The 15,653-nt window shown below is 38.0% G+C and overlaps 1 protein-coding gene across 1 annotated transcript; it reads left to right on the top strand.

The window, feature by feature from the left end:
* Nucleotides 1-9,283: 9,283 nt before the first annotated feature.
* On the top strand, nucleotides 9,284-14,713 carry LOC136262784 (uncharacterized). The gene is made up of 3 exons (XM_066057181.1): nucleotides 9,284-9,554; nucleotides 9,609-9,893; nucleotides 13,307-14,713. The coding sequence occupies exons 1-3, from the start codon at nucleotides 9,506-9,508 to the stop codon at nucleotides 14,626-14,628; spliced, it is 1,656 nt and encodes a 551-aa protein (XP_065913253.1). The 5' UTR covers nucleotides 9,284-9,505; the 3' UTR covers nucleotides 14,629-14,713.
* Nucleotides 14,714-15,653: the final 940 nt, after the last annotated feature.

Genomic DNA, 15,653 nt, shown 5'->3' with positions numbered 1-15,653 from the left:
GCTGAATGGTCAAATTTAAATATGTGACTGGACTTTGGAAAAAAGATCCAAATCGCACATTAGAAGTTTCGAGATGAACGGTTTTAAAGAATTCAAGCCAGCATAAGTATAGCAAGCACGCGTATGAAATTTACATTAAAGATGCATCAATCTGTTACCTTTCAGACAACTTCCAGTACTTGTAGCTGCTTGTAGAGTTTCCCGCCAAATAAGATAGAAAATCTGGGCTGTTGGACGAGTGAAGTAGTAGTATCATGAGTGCTCACAAAGGGGTGTGGGGTGGAGGGCTGGGGGGTGGCGGAGTGGAGGGGTGGGGGGTGGAGGGTGACGGGGTGGGCGGTTGAGGGTGATGGGGTGGAGGGTGGCGGGGTGGAGGGTGATGGGGTGGGAGAGCGGCGGGGTGGAGGGTGGTGGGGTGGAAAGTGGTGGGGGGGGGCAAGGGTTAGACCTCAAAATGGAGGCAGACCACGATTGGAGCCCAGAGACTAGATTACAGGGCCGTGCTGGCTCCTGAGTGGTTGATATGTAGCAAAATCCATAGAAAAAACATCTGACCAACATTGTTAGGCTGTCCACCAGCAAACCACTGATTCTTGCCAAGCCAGGTCCTTCACAAGGCCTAAAACCACCATTCGAGCTCTACACACCCCCAGAAAAGACATCTGTTGAAACCAGCCTTGAGTAGTTTGAGTGGTACTGAGTGTCAAAACTACTAGTACGATAGTGTAGCTATCCACTGGTGGTGTTAATTTGATTTTGCCTGATGTGTGATTTGGATCGGTTTTGTAAAATCTGGTCACATATTTTACCAGCATCTCCATGACAGGTTGCAAGAAGTTACTGGTTTTTAATTACATGTAACTTACCTCATCCCAAAGCAAGGTAGAACCACTTTTTCTGTAGTTCATAACCACAATCTATAACAGTTATACATACATTCATGCATTACACTATGTTGTTCTCGATGAATTTATGACCTCAGTTTCAGCTCATGGTGGACTGGTACATTTAGTTATGAGCATACTATCGTTGACAGCTGAAGGTATAACATCAACTCTCCAAATCTGATAGCATTATATTTGAGTGCTAAAACTATACATTGTTTGGAAGAGGAAACGTTTAATGTCACTTTGAAGAAAATGTTCTGCAAACGAAAATTATTTACAGCTGGTCACTACATTTTAAGTAAAAACATTTATGATTTTGAATTAGGATTGTGGGAACAAGGCACGGATCTTTTACCACTTTGGACCTAACTTGTAATGCATAATAGTCACTATAATAGTGTACTTGATCATAGCATGTATGTGTTGCAGAGACCATTATCAACTGTAATAGTGTTAAAGCATCTGTACGTACCTCTATATTGTAACTTTTTCTGATTGTCACAATAATGCTTATTTGCACTTTCTTTATTATTCACATATTTTCAAGCATACATACCTATAGCTAGCTACAACTGCTGGAGAAGCTGAACCCCATAATAATATGAGTATGGGGACCATATTATATTTTGGAACACTTGGCTAAATGATATGTGGCTTAGAAATTTGCAAGGTTTGTATCCGCTAACAACAGGGGCTAAAACTTCTGGGACTGGGGAGAGTGGAAGGTGAGGTGGGTGGAATAGAGTATTATTACACATTGTTTGCAAGTGAACAATTTTACATTTTTCTTTGAAGTGCATAGTTTTGCCCTAGCTATCAGTGGCGTAGCCAGGAAACTTTTTTACCGAGGCAAAGTTTTTATACATTGACCTAATTGGGAGGGTCTGACTCAACTGATTCACAAAAACTTTCAAACTTGGTTAACTGGTTGTATGGAAGAAACTGTTTCAGAAGACTGAGCATTTTTCTACATGTCATAAGTAATGCTCCAGCTTAGTTAATGCTACAGTATACCATGCTTTAATAATTAGACTAGTTTAATTTCACTCAGTACACAAAGCTGACTTACTCCAGAGATATTTTTAGAGGTCAAGCCATTTTTAGAGGTCAAGCCATCCGTGGACTGCAACGGAGGTCATAGTCAAGCACACTATACTTTTATTGATCTGATGTGATATTTAAGTCGGAGATTATCTCTTTGATAATTTCATGTGATATTCAGCTGCATGTCAAGCTAGGAGCATGAGGGCATGCTCCCTCAAGGAAAATTTAGAAAATATATGCTTTGAAATGGTATGTGGAAGCTATTTTTTGATTGTAACTGCTAATGCATGATGTGATCAATTCAGTAGCTCAGTGCAATGCCATGCAGTTGACCCATTGGAACTTTTTAAAAGTAATTTAAAGACAATTAACATAGCTAAATGTAAATGACTTAAACCAAGCAGTGTAATGAGAACAGTGGCTATAATCTGTACTGAATGTTCTATTAGAGTACATTACAATGACTGTTCTATTAGAGTATCTCGACCTTTTTGATACAAATTCAAGTAGCTGAAAAGTGGTCCAACCAATTCCGGATTTGTCACCGTGGGCTCTGACCCTGCTTAGTATTGCAGCCATATAGATTCTATTGTGTGTGGTACAGTCGAGCTTAGGGACCCGCCGATTATGCTCATAATTTTACCTATTATGCTATGCTGCACTGCTCAAAAACTTACCTATTATGCTTAAATATATGCTCAATACTTACCCATTATGCTCAAATTATGCCCAATTATTTATGCTTCAGTTCCCATGCTCTAGTAATAATTTCCAACTTATGGATAAACAATAAGTGGCTGAAGCACAAACTTACTTGTCAAAATGTATATCACAGAAAAGATAGATATACTCTAATAGAACAGTCAGTTATATGATTGTTCTATTAGAGTTACTGACTGTTCTATTAGAGTATATCGATCTTTTTGTGATAGCTATTTTGATAAGCAAGAATTCATACTATTACACAAATATTCTACCTATTATGCTAGCATTATGCTCAATGCTTTCAGACACCTATTATGCTCATAATTATGCCAGCATAATCGGCGGGTCCCTAGTCGAGCTGTGATGCTGTCTCAGTAGTAGTAAACGTTTGAGTAGAAAATTAGGGGTGCCACTGAAAACTCAGGCTGCTCAGCCTGAATTGTTGAGCAATTTTTACCGAGGCAACTGCCTCGGTTGCCTCAATGGTAGCTATGCCACTGGCTATATAATGATCATCCAAGTAATAGTTGAGTGGCAGAGTGCCAGTTGGGGGGAAAGCTGACAGAAGTTCTCACCAGCTTATGCTTGGGGTGACTGTGGCATACTCCCCAGTAAAATAGCTGTGATGAGATTGTATCTGGAGATGAGATTGTATCTGGAAGCAATCTGTAAGAAACTGATGATTGAGATTTAGAAGTGATTATAATTTTAAGAAAATGAGCCGCCCGAAGTAGACAATTTAAAAAAAAATGCTACAAGGTTACAACTGTGCAAGGTCAGTTTGAAAGTGATGTGCAGAAAGACAAAGCTATATGTATTGTTTTATGAGATTTTAAGGTGGACTGCAAAAAAAAATATAAAAAAATACTGTAGGTTGGTTTATAATGCAATTATTAATAGTGAACCACAACTGAGATATTTGAAATTGTTATCTCGAGATTGGATCTTGAGGCATTTTCAATCTATACCTGTAGAGAGATTTAAATTTAAGATGCACATGCACATAATTATAAATAATAAGTAGCTTTTCACTTTACTATATTCTGTGGTATATATAGTTTGCTATTTTAGTCCAGTCAGACATATAGTAATTTTGCAACTAGCCAAAATTAAAGTCACTCACAACTAGCTTGTTGGCCACAACTAGCCCCTTATTAGGCATGAGGCTATTATGCTCCAAAAATTGAGCATTATGCTTTTGAGCAGTGCTCAAAAAATTACCTATTATGCTTTTGAGAATTGCCCATTATTCCCAAAATTATGCCACTATAATTGGCTAATAATGCCAGTTAATTGCTGTATCAGACCATTTTCATTGATGTTTAAGCTTCAAATATTCTTGCATTCTTTAGCTGGTTGTTTTATTAGAGTATTTTGTTTCAGTATGACTGCTTTGTTACAGTAAACATTCAGTGACTGCAGGGGCGGAGGAAGCGTCTACATGTTGGGTAGGCAACTGTAAGATCATACTTCTATGACCATCACCAGCATCATAGTTGTGCAATCACAACCAGCATTTGCAACATGCTTAGGCCAGCTCCAGAAATTTTTTGAAAAATTGCTTTCTGCGATTGAATCTGGAGACAATTTCACATCTATAAAATAATGCATAGCTAATATAGTCTAATGGAATGAATAGTCACTGACTGCTCTATTAGGGTATCGATGACTAGTCTATTAGAGTATCTCGAGTGATAATAACCAAAAGCGATCCTAAAAAATCAGAGCAACCAGACTGCTTTCTATGGACTTGGAACATGGCTCAATAGTTACCACTAAAAGTTGGGTAGGCATTTGCCTACCCTTCCTACCCGTTCCGCCGCCCCTGGACTGTTCTATTAGAGTTTCTGACTGCTCTATTAGAGTACCTCGATTTTTTTTAACGGAATTGTGCAATTTGCATATTTCCTACTGTTAAAGCTTTATATTCACCTCAGAATGCTAGCATAATTCCTGATTCCCACAAATACCTATTATTCCCGGAATTATGCCAGCATAATCGCCGCACCCCTACCCCTTATAGGCCTAACAATGGTGAAACATTAGAGGATTCATGGTGCATGGATTCAGCATAGATAACTTACAGGACCACTCATGCTGTTTTATCTATGCAGTCATGCATGGACTACAATTTTATAAATGTATTCTGTAACTCAGCCTCTCAAAGGATATTTATGGTGTGAAAATGCAGCAAGAGATTATCTCCAGAGTACAGACCTGAACTGAACAAAATTGTATTAATTAGTTAGCATAATATAATTATCACTCCTTGCTATGCACACATGAGCATTTAGCTAATTTTTTTCTTGTTCTTGCTAAATGTATTACAGCCTCTTACATAATGTATAATGAATCACAGGTGTTGAGGGTGACATCCGGCTTCACCACAAACTTTACTAACAACCAACTAGTCTATCTTAGCAAATGTACTCAGCTTAGCAACCACTACAAAAATGAGTCCCACAATACAAAGCTCTATGCCGCTCAATATAACAGGTCAAGGCACATTGTTTCTTTGAACTGGCTGGGTATTAAAGTCATTGGCATGGCAAACTGTTTTCCCTTGATACTGCCTGGGCAATATGTGAGTTAAACCCTAAGTGGCGCCTTGAATGCCCGATGTGTTGGGTGGGCATCTCTTGACTACTCTTTCACAAAGATTTCTTACTGATATAGCCTTGCTATGTAGAATGTCATCTGTCATCAACAGCTGTGCCAACTTCTTCCTCAATATATTGTTTTTGTTTAGCACAAGCCCAAAACTGATCAAATTTAGTTTTTCTCCATGTACAAAATAGAAACCAACTGCAAGAGAACAACAGATGGTATTAGTTAGTAGCAACTTTTCTGCAGTGACATCTGGTGTACCCTAGCTAAGGAACTGTCTTATTCCCCTCTTTTTTATGTTTTGTAAATGACATACCCTGCACCCTACAACAAAGCTATATGCCAATGATATCTTGTAATACTGCAAATTACCGGATGATTGTATATCTCTCTCCAGAGTGACATCACCAAGCTGATCGTTAGTGGTCAAAGGGCTGGCAGCTCCTTTTCAAGTTCAACTTTGATAAGTGAGTTTCTAGCTTTGTATCACAAACAGAAGCTCACCAATAGCCACAATATTGATAGTAAAACTATAAAACAACTCCATCAGTTATGAAATGACTTAGGAATGAAAAACTAAAGTGGTAAAACATATTTTCGATATCTAGGTTCTGCTTTGGGTATATTGCAATTAAGTTCTATAGAAATTTAATCCTTCCCTTCCTATAACAAAGAGTCATGTTACAAATCTTTAATAATTTATAGAATTGCTTGCACAATTTCGAATCCATAATTATACTCAGAAAGATATCCTCAACATAGAAAAGATTCAGAGATGTGCAAGCATACATATTTGCTACAGCAACTACTAAATTGTGGTCTAGAATTACTATATAATCATATAATCTTGTATGAGTAGAAAAGTCTGCAAAGTAGAAAGCTACAATGATTTTAACAAACTATCCTACTCTCAATCCCTGTACTCGTCACCATCAGTATTGTTAGCTATCAGCTCCCACAATCAATAAGTAATAGCTACTCACAACGTGAGTCATAGGCGATTCTAAGGGGGGTCAGGGGAGGCCATGGCCCCCCTGCTGAAAAATAACTTTTAAAAAAAATCTTGGGAAAAAGTTGCAGTATAGATTGGCATTGTATTTTTCATGTTTTTAGTATAAATTTTAAGCTCTTTTCAAGCCTTCAAATTGCAAAAATCCTACAGCTTCTGGGGCTTGCACCCCTACATCCCCTGAAATTCTGATTTATATTACAGCCATGCAACATTAGTAATGCTGTTCCCTAGGTGGGGACTATTCTACGGAACGGAACGGAACGGAACGGAACGGAATGATGGACTAAACCACGGAACGGAACGCTTTCTCAAATTGAAGCTTGCAACTTACCATTGCTGAAACTTCTCTTATAAGTTAGCAGTGGCATCTCCAGTGGGTGGTTAAACATAAGATAAAAAGAATTAACGGATCGATTGTGGGTTTTTGTTGGTTGTCATTAGTAACGAAGTATTATTGTGGGATGAGCTGTATCAGTGATGTTCATCCATACGGAAGGGAACTTTATGTGAGCTGTTTTTCTTTAGAAAACAGTCTGGGTCGGTCTTTCAAGTCATAAGTCAGTGTATAAATAAAGCAAGCAGGAAGATACTGGTAACAGGAAAGAGCCAGCTGAATTAAAACTTGAAGAATTTTGTGCAGTGTGTGAGGAGCAAATATTTTGGCAGACCGCAAGGAGGGTATATTCTGCAAACATCACTGAAGTGTATGCATGGAGTTATTTATATATTAACAGCTGGTGCAGTGGACTAATGCCGTATTCAATAGTGAGCTGATTTTACGTATCTGTTGCACAATTCAAGGATGTGTCTGACTGCTAGCCTTGAATCAGGCTAAATGCCAAAACTCCAAGATCAGCCAAATCTCTATTATAAGCCGCATGTGAAACCATGCCCATAGCCACCAGGCAAACGTGATTTGGACCAGGATGTGTGTGTAATTTCAATGTATCTAGTCAGACCTGAAATGGAACACTCACATTAATTACATACCACCTAAGAATCCTAGGATTTCTTAAGTGTAACATTTCACATGCTTCACTTCAAACAAAACAGGTTAAATTTGTTTGTCTATTTTCAAGTGATTCCCAGTCCAGCTGGTCCATGAAATTACAATGGGATCACATGTATTTGTTACAGTGCGGGCTGTCCTGTGTTGGATCTACTCTAGAGTTGAGATTTCAAGGTAGACTCACTGCCAATGTACTGACACTAGTACTGTTGTAGCATGTTTAAGTGGAGGACAAATGAAATAGTAATGCTAGATTATTTATGTATACAAATTTTTCATAATGAAATTGATATCCCATTTTGATTTGTACTTCCACTTTGCAACATATTCAAGAGCAAGAAGCTACCACACTTAATCTCCAACCACTGTCATTAATTAACCAAGATCTCACTAGTCTGTAATTCACCTTACTGTAGTGATTTTATTGATTCATCTGTATGTTTTCTTCATTTCCTTCGAAGTTGTACCAAGAGTTCATAATAAGGTGGAGAGTGTCTAACTTGAATGCATTCACCAAACACCCTGTTTAAAGTAACACCTCGGCCTTATTTCAGAACAAAGGCTTTACCTTCTTCAGCAACACTAATCAACAGTTTTCTATCCCCCAGTAAAGGTGTTGATTTGATGAAAGGTGAACTTTACGCAGGGTGTTTGTACAGGCCATACTGAGAGTTAGACTCTCTCCCCCATACAAATCAGTATTATGAACTCTTGGTTGTACAGTATCGGTAAACAAAGATAAGTTTCTCTCCCATCTTATTCTAGGATTTCTATTGACAAGGAAAATTCAATTATTTGTATACAGGCTCAAAATTGAGAAAATATAAAGAAAGTGAATTAATATTATACAATCAGTTTGCTTTTGGATATTTAATGTCTCCAACCACAACAAAAATTCGATGAATCCATGCATCTCATCACTGGTCGTCTGAACATTCTGAAAGTGATACCTCACTCAATCAACCATATGTTCTGTTTATTAGACTGAATAAAGTCATGATTACCTAAACAATCACTTAGTTAATGTTTTATAATTATCCTATTCCATTTTCCTGGAGGTTCCACTGATAAAATGCAATTTCAGCAATGATAGCAGCTAGCCAAGCTGCAAGTTGATTCAGAAAGCATTCCATTCTGTAAAATAGACCCCATCCAGAATTCAACTCAGTACTCAGGCTGAGATATCTGACAACAGTCCACTACTCTGTTAATGAATCATTGATGTTCACACAATATAGCCTCCTTGAGGTATCTGAATGTTTGCTCCTCACACACTGCACAAAATTCCTTTAGATTCTACTTAGACTGAGTTGATTCAGCTTGTCACCATACTTGTTTCCTTTGTAGTGTAGCTATACACATACCGATTTATGCCGATTAGAAAGGCTGGGCCTCAGACTGTACATTCTAAAGTCAAGTAAATAAAAATAACTCACATACTAGTAAAAACAAGTCATGCATTAAGTTCCCTACTTGATATATCCAAAGATGAACACACTGAGTCAGCTATTCCCACAATTAGTACTTCGTTACTAATGACAACCAACAAGAACCCACAATCGATCCTTAAATTCGTTTTATCTTTCTTGGGGTACGTTTGATTACCTGCTGGAAGTGCCACTGATAATTTGTACAGCAATGGTAAGCTGCAAGCTTCAATCTGAGAAAGCATTCCGTTCCGCAGTTTAGTCCATCATTCCGTTCCGTTCCGTTCCGTTCCGTTCCGTTCCGTTCCGTTCCGTAGAATAGACCCCACCGTTCCCTACTTGACCCCCCTGTAGGCCAGGTCTAGAGTCGCCGCCACTGCCGTGAGCCATTAGATAGTGGAATAGCCTCAGCTAGTGCGTCAGCTAGTAAGGCCAGCAGTCACCTCAACGACTTTGGAACATTTCAAAAAAGCACTCTTAGCTATGACTCTTTTGTAATTGAGGTTTGCACAGCAATAATCAATCCATGTGGTGTTATTGGCGCCCGCCCTTCACAGAAATATTACTAACTTCCGTAACATGTACAATAGGGCGTGGTTGTAGAATCATCCATCTCAGTTCATAACGAAGTTTGTTATCAACCGTATCTAACTTGTAGCTGTACTGATATAATAGTAGCAGTAGCACTGAAATCTGTGTGGTATATATAGTACAGTCAAGCCACGCCTCTCGGTGCTATAATTCATTGCTTTTGTTAGCCTATGATGTGGCTGGTCCTTGAGCTAGTCAACAAATTGCTTGGTAGGTACGTCAAATGGACTGGGATGAAGCCGGATTACAGCAGTTTAAAACATCTGAGAAGGGTAAGAGACAAGCTGAAAAGAAATACTCGCATAAATATTACAACTTTCATACAGCTATCACTACTCCATTATTGAAAGATCTTTATGAGCATATTACTCCGAAATATGCTGCAGAATGGAAAGTGATAGGAACACTACTGGGTCTACCTAGTGAAGAACTGAGAAACATAGAGGCTGACTATCCTACCAACGTTAAACGGTGCTGCAATAAAATGCTGGAATACTGGCTTGAAGTGGACTCCTCTGCTAGTTGGAAGAAGTTGTTTAAAGCAATTGAGTCAGCTGCTGTCTCTGGCAATCAAATGCAAGCTTCTGCTCAAGCTATTGTTAACTTTAAAGGTGAATCTAGTGCGTGCGTGCGTGCGTGCGTGCGTGCGTGCGTGCGTGCGTGCGTGCGTGCGTGAATGTGTGCGTATGTGTGTGTGTGCACAGTGGAGGGGAGGAGGCATGTTTCAGTTTATCTTTCTCTGTAAAATTCAGTACTTCTTATTCCATAAATTTTAGATTTTTCATAACAACAATTATCAATTTTCACCTTTCAAAATGCTATTGTGGTCTTTGTGGAGACAACAGCTTGTCACTGGTCTGTAGAACCCTGCTGCTGTTGAACATGTCTTCAGTGGGCCACATCAAGATGTGTATGTGACACTGTGTGTGTGTGTTTGTACATGCACTCTGCTTGTCTGTACATGTGTGCATGCATGTGTTTGCCTCTGTGTATGTCTTTATATAGCAGGTCCCTAGTGATCATATTACGGTGTGCATGCATGGTGTCTTAGTGCTAAGCTGGCTTAAATGCAGAGGGAATTCTGGACTCCAGGCTGTAAGACTCCTTGGGTACCTGTCTAGTTAGTTATAAAGTCATTACTTGGCATGAACTGGGAATTTTTAGTGTCAAGTTTCTGACTCCCTGCTGTACAAGCTTGCAGTCTTTAGTAAAGGGTCTCTGGTGAGGCAAGAAATTAGTGATTGATTTTGTGTGTGTACTGTATTTACTTAGTTAAATGTCATGGCATTCATTACCTTAATTATAGGCTGTAGTTCCAAAATCAATGCAGCAAAATTAGCCACCACTCAGTACTTGAAAACAATGTTCAAGCCCTTACACTTGAAATCGATTGTAGCACCACTCAAGTGTGGCTACTGTTGAAGGAGTGGTATTTAACTAAGTAAATACAGTACATTTGTTGTACATGCATGTGTGAATGTGAACTATACAATCAAAAAATGTATCAGTCGTGTTGTGTCCAAACTCCCTATGGCTATATAGCCCTTTCCACATAGGATGACACCCAAATACACTGAGCACACATGTACGTACACCCACACACCCACACACACACACTTGTCTTGTTTTATCTGTCCACTGCCTCTCAGTCCACGTGGTCCTCCAAATTGAAGGAAGCAAAACTGTTGGTTGGTTCTGGATCTTGTTGACAAATTCTCATTGGTCCCTTGCATCTGTGCACTGCTAAGCCATCTTTATTTCTAAACCATCTCTCACACACACCACATTGTGTTGCACCTCGCTGGTCTTGCTCAGGCTTCTGCTGCTCTACTAAACATTTGTGTCGAACTTTATCTGCTTCTCTTCTAAATGTTCTTCTACACTCATTACACCTAACTTTCCCCAATTCTAAAGATGCTTGCTTCTTGTGGTAGGCAGATTGATAATTAATAGCTCCTTCAGTATAACATTTATACCATTCTCCTCTACTAAGTGCAGTATCAATCCTAGTGTCAACATTGGTGTTTGCTGCAATCAGGTCTTTACAAAATCTCTCCGTCTTCTCTTTGGTCCACATCTTGGAGGTGTCTTCTTCAACCAACCAAAGGGGACTATCTTAGGGGTTTTTTGATCTGACATTCTAAGAGATGTCCAAGCCATTCAAGGCGATGTTTCATTAACTTTGTTGAAATGGACTGCACATCACCCCGACTTTCTTTGACATTGTGTGATGAGATGTGTTCTTCCCACAATTGCCATTTTGTGATTTCTGATACAGTGCGCACACATTGATGATGAAACACATCTAGCTTTCTAACATGTCTTTTCAAAGGTGTCCATCTCCTTCATAAGAACAGATAACACACATGCCTGATAAACTTTCCTCTTGGTGACAACTGACAAATTATCGTCTTTAAACACTGCCTGCCTAAGAGCACCAAAAGCTCTCGAAGCACTGGCAATGCATTTGGGTGCTGGTATTGACATCACACAGGAAGAGAAGGAACCTACTGAAGTGGTAGGTGGTATGATTGACTATGTTGAAAGCTTCCAATACTTGGGCTCAATCATAGCAGATGATGTTAGAACACACACACACACACACACATATACTCATGCACGCACGCACGCACACATGTTTGTAACTATGTAGACTATAAATTAGTGCCTTGTGAGATTCCCTTTTCTGATGGAAATAATGTCTGCAACTGCAGTTAAACTGCATGTGCTTGTGGAGGAAGTTGCTGTCTAATGTCCCTTCCATTACTGGAAGCAGTTTAGGCATGATCAACATGTTGCTACTGTATAATTTTATCTATATCAAAACAACCAAAGGTGTGGTCCACTTCAGAATAAAAATAGTTGTGAAAACAAAGGTTTCAGACTACATTCTTTCTTCTTATTGATACTTATCACTTTTTGAGCTAACTATCTATTCTTATACAGTACTGTGATTGTATATTAAATCGATTGCTGACTACATAATTTTATTAGAGTATCATTGAGTGCATGTTTGGGTTTCTATCTTCTGCATACTAATTTTTAGCTCATTCTTTCAAACAGTTTGTCTAGTAGGCCTATAACAGCAAACCAGAGTAATCTTTATCATGTTTGTAAATTCAATCATGCAAGCACCTGTTACAGATATTTGTTTGCGTGAGCTCATTGTTGATTTTCTTCAACCACCAAAAGGCACTTCTGCAATGTTTAACTTATGTGTATAGCTTTCATATGAAAAATGTGTACTGGTATTTGCTTTTGGCACCCTTCACATGTGCCACTTTGGATAATGGTTGTGTCTTGTGATGGATTTTGCAAAGTGCAAAAACTGAGAAGAAGGAGCTTGAAATTTTGGTCATGGGAATGACTGGAGTGATTTTTCTGATGTTCTATATTTTGCCTGCTCTACCTGGCAATAAATTCCACTATAAATCTGCTTTAATAAGAGAAAGGAGTGGGGGCTATATATATTATGTGGAAACCGTGTTTTGTATTGACTTCCTGCACATCATTGTACGTTATCGGCTTCTTGGGGTGCGCAACACACAACCATGCATCTTGATATCAATGTATAAAGTTATTCTAAGCACTATGTGAGACCAGCACTGTATGGATTCTGATCATGCATAATAAAATGATGAAATACTCTAATAAAGCAGTCAGATGATAGACTATTGGTATTAATAGCTAGAAAAAGTTGGTAGGCTACTTTGCATGAAATTGTAATGGTTAAGTTATCTATTAGGCTTGATTAGCACACAAGCCTCATACATCAATACAGTATAAGGCTTCTACAAAGCCTGATTCACATGCAAGTCAATGGTGACCACCTTGTTGTTTCACATACATAAAAACACCCTTAGTATTTAAAAACTATCTGTAAAGATAGACAACTAGATCTCATGATCAGTATATAATGTAGCTACACATTTGTATGTGAAAATAACATAATTCTCACATGCTGAGCTGTATACTATTGTTAGATGTATTTACTCTGGTATGTCCTTTATTGCATGTGCCGCAGAAAGTATTAACAGTGGAATAAGTGTACTAAATAACTCACAGAAAGCAAAAACTAACCAACACAAAATAATAGTCTTCAATGTTAATACTACAAACAAGAGATTCAATTTAGCAGTTCTTTCACTGCTTTTAGCTATGTTGGTAATTTTGGTTTACATTACTACGTTGCTAACGGAGATTACACAGGCCATGGCACCAAACAACAACCCACTTCAGTCTACGATTTCCAACTATACATATGATGATGAGGTAGATTCTAAACAAGATCTAGAGGAGTACTATGACAATTGCACTTCAATATGGATTTCACCAGACATGATGTCTTCTCAAGTAGCTCCAGTTATTTTGAGAATGTCAAACTTTAGTGAGAAATTAGAGCACAATGAATGGTACAGTGATCCATTCTTTGCTTTTGAGGGTGGATATAAAGTGTGCCTAAGAGTTGATGCTGATGGTTATGGTGATCATAAAGGAACACATGTGTTTGGTGGTTTGTTCCTCATGGAGGGTCCACATGATTATGATCTAGAGAAGTCAGGTCAATGGCCAATGAATGGAGCATTTACTGTTGAACTACTCAACCAATTGTATGATGTTGTACATCAACAAGAAGTATTTTTTATAAGCAATGAGACTTGCAGTGCTTGTACTAAAAGAGTGTTGAAAGATGTTATGGCAAAAGGGTATGGAGATGACTTGATATCTCATCAGCATCTTGATTATGACGGCTATCACATTAGTTACAAGAAAGATGGCAATTTATATTTCAGAGTTTCATACAGTTCCAGCTTTTCATATACTTACTTGTGGAGTATGGTAATGCCAAATTCACTCATTTTAATCATGACATGTCTGTTAGATAGTACCTTTACATTTACAATATTACTGATCATTGAAATTGTCAGAGGCTTGATTAAAAAATCCAAATATGACATTAAACTGCAATTGGTTCTGGTGAAATGGATGGTGTTAGAAGATCTTTTTAGCACAATAGTTGACCTGGAGCTAATCACACTAATTGGAATGTCTTATGTATTGCTATGGGAGTTTGGTGTTATCAGCTATAGTATTCTTTATATGTTGCTTAGAATGTCAAGCATACTTGTTTTTGTGTTAGCATTATTCAAGGTAATCAGGAAGTATTCACTGTCCCATACAAATAATTCAACAATTATGATAAGCTTACCTTGGATAATGTATGTTTTAGAAACACTAAGTAATTATGGTCATGATATTGTTAATGTCACAGTAAATTTTGGTCTATATCTTTGCTGCACATTACTGTTGAATTTGATCATGTACATAATTTATGAATTTTCATAAGCAGAATCTACAGTCATGTATGTAGTTGTGAAATTATATGTACAGTAATCTGGTATGTATATACAGAGTTAAAAATTTAATAATAATAATGATGACACAACTTTTGCTTGCATTATAATCTATGTAGTGAGGTGATGGGAATGATTGCTATCCACCAACTTTAGTGATTCAATTGGTGGAAATGAGTCCTTCTAGCAACATAGTACCACTAAGATCCTTGTATAGTAGTTGCACTAAAGAGAAAAATATTACTCTTTCATACTGCCAGCAATACAAGGTTTATGGGTATTAAGAGAAGTAATCTAAAGGTAATGACCTCATACTCCCAAGATAGCACCTCTGGTTGTTTGGTTCACTGATATTATACTATACACCTGCTATATCTATTTTCCATTTGATGTACACAGGTTCAATTTCTTTTGGTGGCCATAGTCAGTCATTGTACTGCCATGGAAGTATCTGTCTATTACACAGACCTCTGTACTACCATTCCTAGCGTGACTAGGTGTTTGGGCTAGTGTGTGAATGAATTTGGTACATGGTTAATCTGAGAAAGTATGCATTCCCCTCTCTTCACTTGATAGCTAATTACAGATTTTCGGCTGGCATATACACTGTGTTAAGTCTTCATTGTCACTTAGTCTGTCAATTTCTTTCTTCTATATATCTGGATGTCATAAATTCCATAATTATTGCTGTCTGCCAAAATTAAATCAAACTGCTACTCAAGCCCATCAAGATCAGAAAATTAATCATCAAGATAAAATACTAGTTTGTTTAGTTTTTTGTTGTAGCACAGCTAGTTACAGTGTAATTTGTGACTGTTCTATTAGAATATCTGTTGTATTAGTGCGACTGTTCTATTAGAGTATTTCCAGTGCAACGTTTACAGCATAGCTTGGTGGGAAAGTCCCTACTTTGGCACATTAGCTATAATTTTCTTCAATGCCAATTAAAGTAGGGATTTTCACACCAAGCTATGCTGTAATATATTATATCAGTTTGTTTCTTGTTTCACTACTTTT

This window comes from Dysidea avara, chromosome 8 (genome assembly GCF_963678975.1).
Source record: "Dysidea avara chromosome 8, odDysAvar1.4, whole genome shotgun sequence".
Taxonomy (NCBI): Eukaryota; Metazoa; Porifera; class Demospongiae; order Dictyoceratida; family Dysideidae; genus Dysidea; species Dysidea avara.
This window is presented reverse-complemented; position numbering and strand designations above follow the sequence as displayed.

Coding starts and splice junctions, on each gene's coding strand:
- LOC136262784 (XM_066057181.1), top strand. CDS start 9,506: ATGGACTGGGATGAAGCCGGATTACAGCAGTTTAAAACATCTGAGAAG. Junction 9,555..9,608: donor GTTTAAAACATCTGAGAAGG/GTAAGAGACAAG, acceptor ACTTTCATACAG/CTATCACTACTCCATTATTG. Junction 9,894..13,306: donor AGCTATTGTTAACTTTAAAG/GTGAATCTAGTG, acceptor CATGTGCCGCAG/AAAGTATTAACAGTGGAATA.